General features: G+C 40.1%; 1 protein-coding gene across 1 annotated transcript in view; it reads right to left on the reverse strand.

Annotated features, from left to right (window-relative positions):
- LOC103917371 (collagen alpha-1(XV) chain-like) overlaps positions 1 to 19,795 on the reverse strand; it is a 67,314-nt gene that overhangs the window by 14,905 nt on the left and 32,614 nt on the right. Inside the window, exon 3 of the mRNA XM_009324498.1 lies at positions 2,240 to 2,787. Coding sequence (XP_009322773.1) covers positions 2,240 to 2,787 — 548 coding nt within the window. The remainder of the gene's footprint in view (positions 1 to 2,239; positions 2,788 to 19,795) is intronic.

The following is a 19,795-nucleotide window of genomic DNA, read 5'->3' on the forward strand; positions in this document are numbered from 1 at the left end:
TGTTGGGGAATTATAAGCAAGAAGTACTTTTGAAGCAATATTTCTGGTGGCTTCTAGAATATTTCAGAAGGGAACAAAATCTGAGATTCTATCTTTAACGATCCTCTAAATTCTGTACCTTCAAACAGAAACTCACACAGTTGGTGCCTCCTGAATTTGCAGGCAATCTGAGATAACAGCTCAGTGAACTGAACCATCCTATTTCCCTCAAAACTTAATAATGGGCAACCCAGATATTGAACGATGTCAGACTAACTGAAGAGTTCGCTGAAAAATCATACATGAAAGGAGGTACAACCAGACATTTAAGCAGTCTCTTAGAATAGATGCTTTCTTTTCACAGTATGAGTGAATCACATTTGGAGAACACATTTTCCTCCTCTTGCTCTAATCTGTGGCCTGGGATGGTGAAGGAAGCAAAATGGAGAGCCCTAATGTTTCCCAAGTGTTGCTGCTAGCCAATTACTCCCACTAGTAAAGTCATGGCCAAGTCTGCCGTGGTAGGGATGGTAGGGATGGTAGGTATGAGGCTAAACAGTCCCCCTCTGAGTCTTGTACCTGCTGCTCCCTTCCCTGTTAAAGCTGGTTTGCAGAATCTGGCATCATCACTGATTCAGCTATATTTGGTTGTTGTCCGGTTTCTACTTTTCTTTACAAGCACCAGGGCTAGAATCTCCTTTTGTTTCCATAAAATCTGATGATAGTTATGTCCTTTTGCATCTGGCAACCAGAATCTTAGACACACGAGTTCCCATTAGCCAGAGCAAACCAGCCTGACATCCATTCAGAGTCATTTGCACCATCTGATGTGAATTGTTTCTATTTTGGGCAATCAATATTAACACTTCCTGTCATACAAACAGAGCTTGAGGGAGGAATCAACCATTTAGTTTTTCTACCCAAAAGCAATTGTGACATATGATGCATGAAGAAATAAAGGCACAAGACCTAGAGTACATGTCACAATTAATAGTACTGAAGCAATCAGAATATTGGCTGAAATTTATGTACTCGATATAACATACAGAACAGCCTATTTCAGTGGAAATGCCTTAGAGTGTAATCCACCATGCGTTCCTGTCACCATATTTACAGATTTATTGGTGATAATCTCAGCAACTGATCTTCACATATGTGTTTTCCAGGTAGGGTACCAAAGTGGTCTAATTTTCTGGAATGTTTCTCATTCCTACTTAGTAATCAGGCATCCCCAATACTCCAGTCATTCCATCTAAGAAAGGTAGCGCCAGCAGGCAGTTTTCCTACATATCCCTTTCTACCACTTATTTGCTGCTAATCAATATATTCCTGTAATTCTAGGTGCTTAGACTAGTCAGATAAATGATAAAAGTACATTATCATTGTTGCTTACCAGGTGGAGGTCAGAACCTGCCAGTACACCTGAACTTTAGAAAGAACATCTTCTTTCTCTAAAGCAAAGAATCCACTCAGTTTTGTGCTGCTGCTTTACTGATTTAGGGGAAGAGATATTAATCCCACGAAATACTGTACAAGTTTTGAAATACAAGGGAAATACAAAAACAAGACAGAAAAAGTGTGACATTTCCCTTTCATTTTGACAATGAGTCAACCTCACGCATATTGACAGCCTTCACATTTCCATTTGGAAGCTCAATGGCTGAGAATTTCAGTCAGGTTGCAGCAGAAAGGATGCTTGCACTCGAGCTAAGAAGGCTTGGGAGCCTTGTAGTAGTGGTTTTGGTGCATTCTATTTTTCTAAAGCACCTGATAAGCTTCAAGTAATATATAAATTGCAGAAATACAGCTTTATCTTCCAACTGTCTTTATCTTTGATGAGATCATTCTCTTCCTGATGTTGAATGTGAAGTAAACATACCTAGCTAATAAGAGTTTAAAATATTGACTTTCTACTAAGGTATTATTCTCAGAAGTTAAACAAATGGATACTCTGAAGTCTGCCCTTCATAAAAGGGCCGTATAAAGTTATGTGATATATTTACTTTGAAATTCCTAATATTCAAACTGAGCATTGAGCTTAGTATCTGGACCATTAATAAACTTCTGAGGTTCTGGGAACATTTGCATTTTAAAACAGAGTTTATATATCTGCACTGCCTGAACCCTAGCCAGGTATGGAAAATACAAGCTATATAGTTTGTAACCTCATTTGGGATATAACCATTGTAAGCAGACTTTCTTGGGTAGAGAGCACATGCATAAAACACTGAGGCATGTGAATTTATCAGACAGTACTTACTGTGAACTTTTCCAATCCTGTGGCTCCTGCATTACCAACAAATATCCCAGAGCCAGATTCAAATACCAAAGCTCGAGCTGACCTTTGAAATTGAACTCTCTGATATTCTTCACAGTCCATGAACAAAGCAACATCATTTCCCTGAACAGTCACTGTAAACTTATTCCACCTGTTAGTCATCACTGGCACTTTAAATGAAGCAGCCTCTCGGGAGATATAGGAACCAGGCTCTGTGTAGTATACAATTATTCTCTGGGTGCTGTCTTCAACCGGTGAAAGTCTCATTCCCAGGTAAATAGTTTTCTGGAAGGCATCTGTTATTGCAAATAGCACTCCTCCATGATCACTGTTTGGTTTCACTGTAACTACAATAGCAAAATCTTTATAGAAAGGCAATGGTATTATAGCACTTGTCAATCGACCGATGTTAGCATCTGGACCAAAGCTGTAAGCTGGAAACCCTCCATAGCCGGTGACAAAGTAGACGGAAGGAGGAAGAGGAACTCCTATTAACTCCGTGAGGTCAAGATGTCCTTTTGAGCCTCGTTCTGTAAAGTGTTTGAGAAAAAACGCATTATTTATTCTTGAGGTGCACAGCCCATTTAATTTAAATGATTTAAGAAAGGCCTTAAAAACTGTAATGCAGTGTTATAATACCAGTAACTTACTTTTAATAATTTAGGCCTCAGTTCAGTTAGTGCTTAAACACATCTAGCTAAGTACACGTCATTCTTTGTCCTTTGACTAACTGAGGTTACTTATATACTAAAGAAAGGCGCATGTAAATACTTGGTGAAATTGAGTGGTAACAAGTAGTTCCTGCAATGTATATTTTCCTTCAGCTGTCCATAAACTACAAAGAAAAGTGCTGAATGTGCTTGCAGAGTGGACTCAGTGAAGGTCGAGCAACCTTTTGTTTTCTCAAATAAACTGAGATCCTTTAGCCTCACAAACTAAGAAGACAGCAAGAGTTCTCTACAAACAGCATGACACAGTTTCACAAATACAGGATAAAATTTACAGTGGATTTGCTTTAGCCCTTGCAGTTACCTCCTTCTACAACAGATGTTAGATTTTATTTATGCCCTTATTCTCAGATTTATCTCCTCAGTTGCACTGTGTACATAACAAATACTATGCAGCAATCAAAATTCACTTTTGAAATGAGAGTATTTTTGCTTTAGCAAACACACAGAATTAAGTGTCGCTGCCAAACATGCCCAGAGAGAGTAAAATCAGGCAAAATAAATTAACCTTGCACTTTGCTCTGAAATCTGGCAAGCTAGTTCTGGTGAAGAGCTAGAGAGAAGTTCTTCAGCTGAAATACACTTCTGTTATTCATTATTCGTGCAGTATCATCCTAGGCTATGTGTTGCAAAGTGGTTTCCATTGTCCTAGTGGCTTTGCAAAGAAATGGTAAAATGTTCTCCCTGTGCCAAAGGTGTTATAATCCAGTTGAAATCAATTCTAATCTATCATCTTCTCTGTACTTTAGCTTCAGCACTTACTTGCTAAGGGAACTCACTAACTGGAAAAAGTCTAATGTACTCCATACAGAAACAATTTCCCTTACATATTTTTAGAAAGTATAGAAGCTATGTTTAGAAACAGAAAAACTAGCTCCTTATCCAGCAACTATTTCCCTTAGGAACTTTCAAATGCTTTGCATGATACATTTTGCCCCTTCCTAATAGTTTGAAAAGTGAACACATTTTTTTCTGGCCAAACAAATCTAATTATTTTTTGATTGTGAATCTAATATTGAGTCATGTTTTATATTCACACATACATACACATAAAGGAACCTCAACTACAAATAAAATGCATTACCCATTACTCAAGAGTAAAAAGGTAAGGAAAATAGTAAGCTTGAAGGAAAGAATATAGGATCTCTATGCAGATACTAAACCTACTTCCAAAGAGCCACGGGACAAGTGACCTAGAAAGCAGACAGACAATATCTAAGGTGGCCAGCAATCAGCTTATCAGACTTGGATAGCAGGATGCATCCCAGAAGCTAATCTAATGAATAGAACTGTAGTTTCCCACTTCCCATTCTCAAAGAAAGATTTGGCAAATGCAAAAAAGCCTGTTAATTCTCCCCACACAGCATGTGGAACTGCAGTGTACCTACAGTTTCCTAGTCACATACCAAACAGTAACATAACAGAGCCCAAAACACTCACTCTTTTAGCATAGGCTCTGAGACAAATGAAACATGATTTGCAAAAGGTGGCAGCAAAAGGCAAGTAAATAAGAATCAGGATTTTCATTTGAGTAAAAGAGGTCAGAAGGCTCAGCAAATATCTGAACTTCAGTGAGACTGTGGTAGAAGCTTGCACTTATCCACTACAGAAAAGCAAAACAAGAAGCTTCTAGCCAAATTCTGTACTTACAGCTCATCCCCAACTCTTAATGGATTTATCAGGACATACAGTTACAGTTAAGAGCAGAATATGGACTTACAGCCACAGGTTTTGTTCCTATTTAATTATCTCTGATAAATTCCTGTCTCCCTGCTGCAGTTATGTTAGAATAAAAATGCCCTCTTATTCCCTAAAATCAATAGGTAAACGCTATGCTATTTTAAGTACCTTTAAGCCAGCAAAGCACTATGTTGCATTAGCATAATTTTGTTTCAAACATGTATTGCTACTAAGCCACTGGATATTGGGGAGCATCCAGAATTTGTCCCATTTATGTCCATGTTTCCTAGACCTGGGGCACTGGAAGGTGTGGTACAGAAGCAGCTTTAATATTAGCTATATTTTATCTCAAAAAAGAAAGTAGTAGAATACCAAAAATTGGGATGGTATTTTTATAATTCTACAGTTATGAGCTGTGCTATACTTTGCATTTGTTACCATTTGTTACTGTATGTTACACTTGGAATTGCTATAGAATTTGCAGATAGCTGGAGATTCCCACTGAGTAGCTTCAGGGACCAGTTGAGAAGCATCAGTGTGTCGTAAAAATCATCCTGTAAATCAATATATGGATTGTCTCAAGACTGCAGATGACAATAGTAGAGTTTTTTTTCTTCTTTTAATTATATTTTTTTGCATGTAATTACCTCACTGCTTCAGTACTGAAAATAGTGTAACTGTAAAAACAACAAACCACCATTTTGGCGTTGGAAGATACCTGGTTTCCCTACTGTGTCTTTAGCACAGCAATCAATAACAGTGGAAGCTCAAAATGGACTGGGGAAAAAAAAGGCAGAGCTCTTTAGAAACAGATAGGAGGAGAAGGGTTTACTCATTAGACAGAAAAGGAGACCAGAAAGAAACATGATGTTGACAGTAGAAGGGCAGCAGTTGAAGAAGTTCCTAAAAACTGAGTTACTGGTATAGAAATGGCATTCATGGGAGCCATTTTGAAACTGCAGCTGTGAAGTGATAGGTATTGTGACTTAAGCCTTGGTGCTCATCTGACCCTAAATGGCGCTACTTTTCTCCAGATCACTGTCAGGTATGTGTAGCGCAAGAGAAACCCCACAAGAACTAGGCAGGGTGGAATCGCAAACCTGTGGGATCCAAAATACTTTTCCACTGCTCACAAGGGGTGAAGTACAGAGGGAAGGAAAAAACCTACCTGCTTGGAAGTCTATTACATTTGCTTTAATTGTTAAAGCACAAACTCAGTATTTATATCTGATAAATAGGAATGGAGGCAGAGGCAGAGAAAGGTGCAGATTCATATGATTTGAATTATACACATCTGTAACTTTTAGGTTAGTAGCCTTCTTTCAGATGCATTAGTTGTCTTTACAGAAAGAGTGCAGAGAGTAGCCAGTGTCATCAAAAGGCAATTTGCTCCAAGCTCACAGCTTCTAGAAGCATGTCACTCTCTCCTAATCTAGACACACAGATTTGTCTCTTACCCTTAAAGGAAATGGACCTGAGTTCAAGTACATGGATGCAGATGAAGGACATATCCAAAGGTCAGGCTGTATCTGTACTATATCATTGAGAGCAGTAGCAAAGATCCCTGAATCACTGAAAGAACATAGACGCACAAAAAATGCCTGGTCAGTTCAGGTGGGGCACAGAGCCTGGTTGGATCTACAGTTTCTGGAACCCAGAGGACTGCTCTCTGGACTGTGCAGGCGCATGACCTCATACCAGCTGCTTCCTCTGCGTGCTTTTTTCCCATGTGGAGTAGGGTAGTCCCAATGCTGGGCCTGATTCAAAACCATTGGATGATGAGGCCTCATCAGACCAGTGTCAGTCCACTGAAATTAGTGGAAAAACTCCTTGTGAATCTAGCAGGCTTTGCATCAGACTAACAGTGCCTTTAGCCCTGGATCCATGTGCTTGTTTACCCATTTTTAACAAGTGCAGATTAAGTGACCTAAGCCTTTTTACGAGTGTATGCAACTCCATTACCAAGACTGAATTTGCCTGCCTTTTTTTTTAAAATGCTACCAGGAACTTAAAGGTTTATGTTAAAAGCTATTTTAGAAATACGACTAGAATCTGGACCTTTCTTACAAATAGCAGTTATAAACCTGAGATATTCTGACACCTGGAGTGGAGTATTTGTATTTCCTGTTGTCTAACAGAGCTCATATAAAACATGCAATACCACAGCCCCTATTTCCAGCTAATACGCTGCACTTCCACACAACCTAACTTCTAAGGTGGTATAAAGTATACTAGCATACAGGCTTTAGGAAACCTACTACAACAGAGTCAAAGGCTTACTGATAAGGACACTGTTTGTCAGTGTACCTTTATCCCTGGTTTCACCACTAGAAAATGTATCAGAAGCAGATTTCAAAGGCAAGACTGCCATCTCTGACATAGACAGAATTACCCATCTCAGCCCCATTTTAAAACATACACTTCCAAAGGCCTGAGTCTGAAAAAAAGAAAATAAATATTGACGTCAAGTCCTTTGAGCAAAAGAAAATGATTAGCACTGTATAGTGAGACCAACCCATGTTGCACTACTGCAAAATAAACACACTGCTGTTCTCTTCCATGCTGTAAGAAGCAGCTTGAGCTGGACTATCTCAACTACATGAATGCAAAGACTGAAGCTGCACATAAAGGACTGTCATATTTGGCCCCAACCACTTAATTTTTAGCAGTAATATTTGTTCAGCTGATATTTTAAGGATTATCACATTTATTTCATCCATCATGTTTTTAGCTAGAAATGCCTTTTAACACAATTATTCAGGTACATCAGCTGCCACATTTAGCCAGATTCTGCTCCAGGTTAATGAACCCTAACAGGTACATAAAAGAGTCAGAAAAACATGCTCAAGCAGATGCCATTTGCTAAATGTAAGAAGCCAACCACCCTGTAGCTAAAATCATGGCAGTTGTTTTTAACTCAGTCAAGGGAGGGCTTGGATGGCTCCAGAGGTCTGGGGATGGGAGTGGGGTGGGTGCTGGCTTTTGAATGAAATTATTACTTTCTCTTTCTTTTTAATTTATAACTTAAGTTCACCTAGTGTTTCCCCCTGTTCCTCTTCAGACCCTCTTTTATCAGAGCTGCTGTCCATAATCCTGTCCCATGCTTGTAAAAGTCCATTCACTCCATGGTGGTTGGCTTTGCACCCTGTGAAAGAATGCCTCATGTCACTGCCGTTCACTGCTACTCAAGCCTTGCTGGCAGCTCCTTTTCATGTTCTTTTAAGGCAATGGGATAAAAGCAATATTCTATGAAGGCTTTCAAAACCAGACCAGGCTCAGAGCAGCCAACATCAGGCTTTGTCTGTAAACGTCAGGCTGTGTCTGTAAACTTGAGCCAAGCTGACCTCGCTTCTCTGTCCTCTTCCAGTCCAAATTACCATAAACCTAGGTTGTAAGCTCCCTTTCCAGCAGACTAAATAAACCACCTCTGTCTCAATGGTGCAGTGCACAGCCCATGTTGTCTCTACTCCGCATTCAAAGAAATGCTGTAATTGTAATAGAACATTATTTTATACTGGATGCAGTTGTAAGGTGCAGTAAGAAATTTTCTTCTTCCCTGCTGCCAAAGCATATTTATTTTGCAGTTAACAAGAGATATTTATAGCAATAACATAAAGCGGAGAAGGATTTCCACATCTACAAAATAAAAGTTAATCAAGTACTGCAAAGGGAAAAATAAGGGGAATATTTTAACACAGTCCCAGATGCGCTATATGAAATAGAAGAGGCTAAAGTCATTGCTGCTGTCAGGAAAAACAGCATTTGCTCTGCTTACCCAGCTTGAACACATTTCTAGCTGCCATCGATACACTGTTGGAAAACATGGGTAGAATATATTGGTATTAAAGGCTGCAGCATTTTCTTCCAGATGCCTAAGGAAACCTCAGAAGCTCTTTTTAGTGGTGTTGCACACCCAAAAGTAAGGCTGCAGTCAGTAGGAACTGCGGTACTTACTGACACACAAGATCAGGCCTGACATTCTTTTGTGCAAACCGTTTTCCAATACTTTCTGCCAGCTCCGCCTTTGCGTCGTTGTCATTCTGCCCTCTACTGGACAAAAATGTATGTAGTTCATGTACCTAAATACAGTTAATTAAATAGGCTTCCATACTGCACAAAATAGTCTTCCTTTTTTTCCATCTTACCTTGTTTGAGAAACTTTATTTCATTACAATGCTTTCAAGCTAATCAACAACAGAATTTTGACTTCCATACAAACCATTTTTTCAGTTTTTCTGATCTAATACTGGACTATTTTCTTATTGTTTTGTTAGCTGCTTGTCTAGAAGATCTTCCATACACATTTTTGTGCACATGGCTTTTTGTATATAAAACCAAGGCCTTTTAATGTGTATTTTTACTCAATGAACTGTTCTCCTTTAATGACAAAAATCTGTGTTTAAAACACATCCGTTTCTTTGAGCCACAGCAGTATGGAATATCAAATATAGCATAGATGTTAAATAGTTATGTCCTTCTTTCCTCAGAAACAGATGAGAGACAAAAGTGGGAAATATTTAGCAATTCAAGTACAGTGGTGTGGCAAAGCTAACTGAGCTGTTAACTGGAAGGTCAATAGACTGAAAACCATCCATTGTTTGCTGCATGGTCTAGGGAAACTTCATGGCCTAGGCTATATTTCAGATCAAACAATCTCAGTGACTCACCTAATTTTATAATAATGAACAACTGTGTGTGCATATGTGTAGGCATATATGTGACTGTAAAGAAAAGGAAAGAACTTATGGACCTGGTACATCCCCAAAGGATTAGCACAAGAAAAGGGAATAATCTTTGAAGGGATACTTTCCACAGGTAACTAAATTGCTCAAAAGGCCTCATAAGCAGGGTATGAACCAGGCATGGGAGGAGTATAGGAAGTACAGAGAAAAGTGTCAGGGGGCTGCAAGGTCAGACGGAGAAACAGGACTCTGATTTCCATGTGGATTGGTGCAAAAAGCAAAGGCAAATTAGCAAAGATGCCCTTCATGGAAAAAGGAAGATTTCCAGACTTGCAGGAATACTCCTCTGTAAAAAGACCTTCAACCAAACATACATCCCACCACCCCAACAACAACATGCCCTCTAAACATTGCAAAATATTTACCGTGAATTTAGAAGCCTGCAAGGGCAACACAGCAGGGCACAAGCAGTCCAGAAGAATTCTGGAGTGCACTAACGACAGCCTCCCAGTAGAGGTGATCATGGAGCCAACGAGGGAATGCTGGGCCTCATACTTACAGTCAAGGAAGAAGTGGGGGATGTGGAAGTTGGGGGCAGCCTTTGCTGTAGTGATCATAAGATGATGTTCGTATCATGATCTTCTCAGGATCCTGAGAAGATGGAACAAGGCAAACAGTAGCATTACAGCCCTGGACCCCTGAGTAGCTGGCTCCAGTTGACCCTGCTTTGAGCAGTGGAGTTCGACTAGATGATTGTATTGCATTTGCGTGGCAAGGTTTTGCTAGCAGGAGAGCTACAGGGGGTGGCTTCTGTGAGAAGCTGCTAGAAGCTTCCCCTATGTCCGATAAAGCCAATGCCAGCCAGCTCCAAAACAGACCTGCTGCTGGCCAAGGCCAAGCCCATCAGCGATGGTGGTAACACCTCTGTGATAATACATTTAAGAAAGGGGAAAAAAACCTGTGCAACTGTAGCCAGAGAGAGGATTGAGAATATGTGAGAGAAACAACTCTGCAGACACCAAGTGGACTATTTTCTTATTGTTTTGTTAGCTGCTTGTCTAGAAGATCTTCCATACACATTTTTGTGCATATGGCTTTTTGTATATAAAACCAAGGCCTTTTAATGTGTATTTTTACTCAATGAACTGTTCTCCTTTAATGACAAAAATCTGTGTTTAAAACACATCCGTTTCTTTGAGCCACAGCAGTATGGAATATCAAATATAGCATAGATGTTAAATAGTTATGTCCTTCTTTCCTCAGAAACAGATGAGAGACAAAAGTGGGAAATATTTAGCAATTCAAGTACAGTGGTGTGGCAAAGCTAACTGAGCTGTTAACTGGAAGGTCAATAGACTGAAAACCATCCATTGTTTGCTGCATGGTCTAGGGAAACTTCATGGCCTAGGCTATATTTCAGATCAAACAATCTCAGTGACTCACCTAATTTTATAATAATGAACAACTGTGTGTGCATATGTGTAGGCATATATGTGACTGTAAAGAAAAGGAAAGAACTTATGGACCTGGTACATCCCCAAAGGATTAGCACAAGAAAAGGGAATAATCTTTGAAGGGATACTTTCCACAGGTAACTAAATTGCTCAAAAGGCCTCATAAGCAGGGTATGAACCAGGCATGGGAGGAGTATAGGAAGTACAGAGAAAAGTGTCAGGGGGCTGCAAGGTCAGACGGAGAAACAGGACTCTGATTTCCATGTGGATTGGTGCAAAAAGCAAAGGCAAATTAGCAAAGATGCCCTTCATGGAAAAAGGAAGATTTCCAGACTTGCAGGAATACTCCTCTGTAAAAAGACCTTCAACCAAACATACATCCCACCACCCCAACAACAACATGCCCTCTAAACATTGCAAAATATTTACCGTGAATTTAGAAGCCTGCAAGGGCAACACAGCAGGGCACAAGCAGTCCAGAAGAATTCTGGAGTGCATTAACGACAGCCTCCCAGTAGAGGTGATCATGGAGCCAACGAGGGAATGCTGGGCCTCATACTTACAGTCAAGGAAGAAGTGGGGGATGTGGAAGTTGGGGGCAGCCTTTGCTGTAGTGATCATAAGATGATGTTCGTAACATGATCTTCTCAGGATCCTGAGAAGATGGAACAAGGCAAACAGTAGCATTACAGCCCTGGACCCCTGAGTAGCTGGCTCCAGTTGACCCTGCTTTGAGCAGTGGGGTTCGACTAGATGATTGTATTGCATTTGCGTGGCAAGGTTTTGCTAGCAGGAGAGCTACAGGGGGTGGCTTCTGGGAGAAGCTGCTAGAAGCTTCCCCTGTGTCCGATAGAGCAAATGCCAGCCGGCTCCAAGATGTCTGGCCAAGGCCGAGCCAATCAGCAACGGTGGTAGCGCCTCTGTGATAACGGATTTAAGAAGGGGAAATAAAAAAACTGCACAACTAACTGCAGCTGGAGAAAGGAGTGAGAATATGTGAGAGAAACAACTCTGCAAACACTGAGGTCAGTGAAGAAGGAGGGGGAGGAGGTGCTCCAGTTGAGGAGGGGGAGTGATAGAGCGGCTTTGGTGGGCACCTGGCGTTCAGCCAGGGTTAACCCACCACAATGGTCTCCAGAGGTCACTTTCAACCTCAATGATTCTTTCATTCTATGAATCTAAGCATATTTATAATGCCATAGTAATAGTTTCACTGTTTTCTGAAAGAAGAATTTTGAAGCAACCTGCTTTTATAGTATTCGCACCAGTATTCAAGCAATCAAAGAGTGACAGTTCTTTATCATTGTCACAAGCATGTAGCAGATCTATACCTGACTGCACAAACAATTTCTCTAAATACAAAGTAGGGTTTTTTTTCTATTTTTATGTGCCAGAATTGTTATTTGTCAGCATCTTCTTTAACAGAGATACAGATGTATTTCTGAAAGTGGAGGGACAGGAGTCCTCCATGCTTCCTTTCAGTAGAAGTAGTCATATGACACCTATACTCACTTAACAAGTTCCTCAGACAGATACAAACTACCACGCCATGCACTTTTCATTCCTGGTTAATATAAAATACATTCTAGTTGGCCAATTAATCTTGAACACATGCTTTGACTGATTAGATAGCTGCCTTTAACTACCTGAAGCCTATTACAAAGCTGACGAAGCAAACTCTTCCCAGTAGTGCCAGATGACATAGTAAGGATCAAGAGCCACAAGCTGCAGTGTGGCAAGTTCGGTTTGGACTTCAGGATGAACTTGTTTGTTAGAGGATAGAGCAGTGCTGGCCCAGCTTGCTCAAAGAGGCTGTGGAATCTTTTCCCCGGAGGTTTTCAGGACTTGGCTAGGCAAATCCATAGTCAGTGCTGGTGATAGTCCTGCTTTGAAGAGGGGGCTGCGTCAGATGGCCTCCAAAAGTTGCTTCTAAATGACATTTCTCTGATGAAAAATAGACTTCTTGGCTATCATAATGGTGTAGTAGTATAAATACTCAGGAGAAATGGTTGATTACTTCTGTGTACCCTGTCAGATTACAGATGGAGAATACAGTCATTTCTCTATTCTATTTTGGAATATTAAGAACAGTGGAAGTCTAAAAACTGAGTCTTTCAGAAATCTGATTGATCTTTTTTAATTTGTGCCAACTTCCAGTATTTGAGACTATTGATTCTTTACCCACTCTCAATACTTCAGGAAGGTTGATCAGTGGCTTTAGCAACAGGCATCCACAAACATTTTCAGCTTGGCTGTTACATCAAGAGTTACCATTTTAATTACTTCCTCTCTAATTTTTTTCTTCTTAACTGACTTCATGCTTTGAGCTGGTGGAGTGCATGAGCTCTCTGACTGAATCAATCTGCCTTTCTCTGGCCCTTGAGGGATAGATTGGACAAGAATCAAAACTTCCTTTTCTCCGTTGCCTGACTGCATTTAGATGACATTTGCTGCTGGACAGTTGGGTCACCTCTGTGTGTAACTAGTAGTAGTTACTTGTAACAAGAGTAGTACTCAGCCGAATAACTAGATCAGATAGCAGATGTACCACAGAACTTTATCCCAAAGTAAAACTGCTTGTCAGCACACAAGAATGCTTGTTGCACTGTAGCATCAGGGTATGTCTAGAGATGTGGAAGATTTCTACTTAGATCCATCTCACTTTGAATTAGCAAGCACTCGTTTTTTCCTTCGGTATCTAAAGAATTGCTGTGAAGGACAGCCTGTTGTTGACAGCCTGTACCCTGCATAATAATTGAGCTCTGTGCAGAGATATTTAATATCTACTTGTTTATGGTAAAATCACCTACCACCTTTCCACTCCTATGCATGGCTGAGGGAGATAGGTACTACTCAGTAAGGTCACTTGGCTCCTTTGTGCATGCACAGTTCTGATCTCGGCAAACAGCAGCAAACAAGACATCATCTGCAGTGCACAGCTCACTCAGCCCTTTACAAAACAGAAACCATGAGATGCATTCACATGTGCCATCTGCTGAGAATTTTTCTGTTAGGTCATTGTTTACATCCATGAAAACAACTGTCCTTACATGACAGATGAAGGCACAGGAATGTGCAGAAGGCTCCTCCACAAACTTCTTTATCTTGTTCCACAACTCAGTTTAATACTGAGTCTTAAATGTTTTCACCAGCTGGTACACAATATAGGCACAGTGTTAGGTCATTATTTACATTTATTAAGATTTCAGTGGGAAAAATATATTTCCAGGATAAGTTTTTGTGTATTTTCTCACAGTTATTAATTCTTAATATATTTGCTAAATAATATTTTGCATTTAAATTTCAAAAAGTGCATTGAATCCTGTTCTGCTAAGATATATAATTTATCACAGGGAAAAAATGTTTCTCAGTGGAATTTACTTCTTAAAACATGGGTAGCACACCACTGCATCCATCTCCCTAGTACTACCTCAAATGTGTTCTGGAAGCACAGCAAAACATTTTGTTGATCTTTAAGATCAAGAAGGAATCAGAACTGATCAATAAGTTTGCCTGAACTTTAAATTTATAGTGCTTCCTTTAAACACTGCCCTTTTAAAAAGTTGTATTTTCCTCATAGACCTGCTACTGATTCTGAAGTCAGTAGGAATGTCCTCATCAATTTCAATGGATGTGAGCCTTGGTCCTGCACTATTTTAGTAATATTTATTCTCTTTAAAAATGTGTGGCTCAGGAGCTAGCAGAATATTGAAATAGAACCCTAAAGTGGGGCACAGCTTTGTGAAAGGGCTACCCAGATCTTTGTCTGAAAGCAAACATACTTAAAAACTCCAAATGTCTGACCCGTGGTTCCTCTGGTACTAAGCAGCATTTACAATCACAGCAGCATAACATAAAACTAACCTCTCTCATTGCAGTGTAATGCAATTCATGTTTCTTTGTGTCCAATGCTGACACTCAATAGATCACAGTAAGAAGCCTTCTTTGCCAGACGATGAATCAAATTACTAGACCTGACTTGATCAGATTATCTGTAGAAAATTATACCAAGTTCTCCATGAACATGAGATAGATGAGTAGTGTCTTCTTTCTCTGAAACACCTGGTTGTGGGAGGAATGGTTCAGCTCTGGAAGGTGACAGGGGTATTTTCAAGATAAAGGCTGCATGACCAGGCTTCACTAAGTTAAAGGACATTCTCAAGGCCATACATTCACCCGTAATCCTGGCTAAGGTACTTGGACAAATGGCAGCAACAGCAGGAGGGAAGGAGAGAAGGAGGATTAGCTGGAAAAGAGGCACAAAGGTATGGGGTGCTATGCTGGTGTCTGTGTCAGGAAGAATATGGAAATAGGCTGGATGGAAGGGAACAGAGTCTTGGGGGGAATTACAGAGACCAATGCAGCAGAACTTGAACTGCTGAAGGATGGTTGGAGGCTCGGAAGGAACGGGGCTTGGGATAAGCAAGAGCTCATCTGAGGTGCTCATCTGAAAAGGGATTCACAGCACACGGTGGTAGAACAAAACCTTACACAAAAGTGTAAGTTTGAGCAACTTTACTATTTCTTTAGAAATACAGAACCCTATCCCAACTACTTTCCTGTGACAAAGTCGGCACTGAAATGGGTTTTGTGCAGTTCTTACACTCAGAACGATGCAAAGCTGCTATTGCATCCAGGCTCGTTCAGGTAGGGCAGGTGTGTGTATGAGAGGGAAGAGCAGGCTTCTAGAACATCCACCCTCCTAAAGATAACTGGACAAAGTTAACCTGTGGAAGAATTACAGAGTCTGTATTGAATATTGCACCTATCCGATAGCGTGCACCTGTAGCAAGGTTGGACACTGGCTTTATGGAATGAAGTCTGTGTGTGATGCAAATATGTAAACTATGATATGGGCAATATCATTGCCAGCTAGAGGGACGAGTAGCCTTTAATGACTGCAGGAGAGCAGGATCTTTTGCATTTCACCACTAGGCAGCAACAGAGCACTTCATAAATCAGACTAGAGCTTTGGTTTAGGAAAGGAGAACATTGCTTATGAATCACCAGTGGCCGTGTCTGCTGTGTGCACTCTTCTACAACATCTAAGCTGGCATATGTTTTAATTTCCATTACGTTCATAACAAAACAGATGTGAATTATCACCCTGCCCTATTTTTTTCACAATGACCTTGGAAATCAGACAAAATACATTAAACTAAGTCTGCTGTTTATTTTCATGGGGGGAAAAATTACATTACTGTTCTTGTTTTCTCTTTCCTTCTCTCTTTTTTTATCTGGAATTTTAACAGAGAAAATTCTTGCAAGGCCATAACCAACACCCTCATTGCCAAAATATGTATTTCTAAGATGATGAAGACAGTTCTCTTTTAAAGTACTGGGAAAGACGTCTGACACTTTCGTAGATTTAACAGTTGTACATGCCAGCAGACAGTTTTTGCCCAAATGTGGAAAAACGAACACCTATTTAAAGACACTGACATAGTCTGGCACACTGACCTGGATGTAAATTCTCATCCCATATAAAGAGATTTAATGGAAAGCCAGGATAGAGAACACTTAATCAGCAGCTCCTGCAGTTGCTCCTGCTGCCTTTGCTAGCCCCCATCTCCACTACAAGGTTCTGTCCTCGGACCAGGGGCGTAAGAAGGATATGAACAGATGGGAATTGTGGGTTACAATTTGCTCTATGAAAATTAGAAACCTTTACCCAGAAATACTCCTCCCCCCCTCACACCTACCACACCATATCTCTTAGCTCAATCAAATGATCTGAAACACTACCATCTCCCTGTATTTCCCATGAGTAATTTAGCACGCCTTTCTGCTTTTCCTCTGACACGGTGAATGACCCAGAATTATCTCTCCTGTCAGAAAATCCTGCTCTGGACCATCACGTGCATAGTCAGTACTGCTGTAAGACGAGGGATGTCATGCTCCCTGCTCATACCACTTTCACAACATCTGTTCCATCACAGTGTTAAGAGCCAGAGTCTGTGTGTCTAGTGAGGCTTGCCTTCAGGCCAAATTTGTATGCTGTGTGCGGTTTGATCTTGCGAGCAGAGCCTCAAGCCTACCCAAGAACACCCAAAGGCAAGCATCATCCCAAATACAGCTGGAAAGGCTGCCTGCAGGGAGTCTTTGAGTGGGACATCAGAGAAACAAATAGCTGGTCTATTTGTGTAGTTTCTATAGTCTGGCACAGTCTCTGTGTGATGGAGGCTGATACATCTATAGGACATCATCAGAGCTTTAGGCAAAGCTTTATGAGACCTTCCACTAATCTGAGAGTGGAAAATCACTTAATTCCAGGTCAGGTTAGATCAGAACAGAAAAATAAAAATATTGCAATAACTGGGGTTTGGGTTTGTTTGTTGTTTTTTTGGGGGGAGGGGTGTTGTTGAAATTAAGGGCTATGGATGTATTGAGATAATGAAAACTAAAGGATTTTTTTAATGCATCCTTCACTCTTACACAGCACTTTAAGACCTGGTGGACTGAATTCCTCTCTCAGATGACTAAGCTATCCGTTCTTTTATGTTAAGCAACAGAAATTGATACTTTGTTACTAAAGTTTTCCTTTCAAGTCCTTAAGAGGATCTTTGTTGTCTTCCAGGAGCACCCCTTTCATAAATATTCTTCAGTTTATGTACCTGACATTTATTATTGCTTTTTATCCTTCTAAGTATATTCTGATATATTCTCTAAACTCTTGGATTTAGTAGCTAATAGATTTGATATTATAAAGGGCCAGGATTCAGAGAAGTTGAAAAATGATTGTGAGGTAGATGATATGGGAACAGTAAAATCTAAAAATATGTCTTGTATTGGACAGTAATATTTCTTTCAGCTAAATGCATTTATAGCATGAATGCAGCAGTAAAAATGTAGGAAAAAAAAATCCAGCCAATGTAATCCTACTTCTTCCACCTTCCTTTTCCCAAGAATTTCATTTCCCAAGAGCTACATTACACTACTTTTATATCTTAGTGTAAATCACATATGCTTTTATTATGCTCATGTTTTTTCATTTCTCCAGTGAATGCACTGAATGGATTAAACAAAATATCTTAAAAATGTCATTTCTGGTACAAAAAGTTCTAAGTTAAAATCCTGGCTAAAGTCCTAAGTGAAAGACCTTCTTGTTTTAAACTGACTCATTAGTATAAACGATCACGTCCCACAGCACACTGTTAATGGCAGCCTAGGGCCAGACAAAGCTTTCACAGTCAGAAACAGTATAGGCAAGCACAATTTGCAAAAGCACACTCTGCCACTGCGGCAAATTCAGCCAGTGACCAGGAGGACCAGATCTACTGAAAGCTGTCTTAGGTACACTTCTGTCAAAAAGCCACCTTGTTGATTACATCATATTTGTTCTCTATTTGTGACAACATTAGTTGTCTAAACACTGACCAACTTCACCTGCCATGGCTTTCACATTGAAACTTAAAAGGCTAAGAAAGCTGGGACAGAAATAAATGTGCTGTTCAAGGGCTACTTTTCACCTCAGGACAGATTTCTTTGAGTAATTGTACCCTAACAACAGATCACAATTACAGAAGCAAAAGCACTTCCATCTTGCTTACAGTCAGTTGGAGTTTTGTCAATTTAGTTTAATGTTCTCCTGACACTTTAGACTAAACTTGGAAAAAACTCTGTACAGGAGTCTCTTAGCTCTGTGGGAGGGGAACCATCCACTATAACCTGTTGTGTGTGGAGAAGGAGCTGGCTGGCCACTTTTATCTTTACTCCAGTGGAAGGAAAAGTCAACTGGCCACCTGAATAAGAAAATGCTGTGAGCAGCAGAACTGCTGAAGCCTCATTCTGACTAGAATTTTATCTTGTGATTGGGTTCTGTTGTCTGGAAAGGGTAAGCACTCACTAAAGTTTTTCCAGCATTTAAAACATATTATGCAAATTTGCTGGTTCTCCAAACAATCACTCTCTTAGTGGAGATACAAATAGCGTTTCCCACCCTTACACTGTTCCTGTCCCATGAGGCTTGTAAGAACTTAATGCCTGTCAGGCCCCTGTGTCTTTGTCAAATTTGGTGCATACAAGCTCAGATTCAAAGCAGATTCAGAAATTGTTCCACAGACACATGCTGCAATTATATATGCCTTGTTTCCTTGTGAAACCAGGTTAAACTCAATGCATCACTGTAATACATGCCTACAGCTCTTCTCTTGAACGCAAATACAGTAGGCTCTTTCTTCAGCTCAGTGGAGTAACTGCTTTTACTACTTAAAAACCACAGATTTCCCACTGTGGACCTCACACATGATCCTATGCAACAGTAAACTAAGCAAATCCGATTTTAGCTACACGACTTCATAAACAAATATTTTGCAAAGCACCTATTAGGGGAATTGTTATCTCCATTAAGAAGAACAAAAAAGTTTTCTTTAGAAGAAAAATGAACTAAGAAATAAGTCTATTTGAACTTATCATAAGACATATATGCTGGGTATAGATATTTCAGACTTTGCACACCTTTCATATAGATGGAGTAAATCAGTGTAGTGACTTTACTTTCAGCTGGCTTCAGATGCTAACAGCCTCACACATTACATTATCCATGTTTCAGGGACTTTCTTCACAACCAGAAATACTACAAGTTCAGAATAAATCCTCAGATATAGATCTATACTGGCCTCACTGCTAGCTCTGTCAGATAGCTCCAAAAAGGCCAATATACTCATGGCAAGTTCTACAAACAAAATTTATCATAATTTTTTTATTTTAACCCCACACTTTTAACTGAAATAATACCATGGAACACTAATAAACTGCTGATTTTTTCCAAAAAGGCTCCATGCAGCAAGTGACCATGCTATGAGATGTATTATTCCATGTAGCTGAAGACCAGAAGTCTTTCCTTATAGTGTAGCCGCATTTGCAGGCATGCATCCCCGCTCTCACTCCATCCTTATCTGCCCCCATCACATGACCCAAAATGCAGTCTCACACAGTGGCTTGAGAAACATGAGAGAGCGAAGACAAACTTTTTCTCTGATTCAAAGCTACATT

Source organism: Pygoscelis adeliae, unplaced genomic scaffold (assembly GCF_000699105.1).
Source record: "Pygoscelis adeliae isolate BGI_AS28 unplaced genomic scaffold, ASM69910v1 Scaffold95, whole genome shotgun sequence".
Taxonomy (NCBI): domain Eukaryota; kingdom Metazoa; phylum Chordata; class Aves; order Sphenisciformes; family Spheniscidae; genus Pygoscelis; species Pygoscelis adeliae.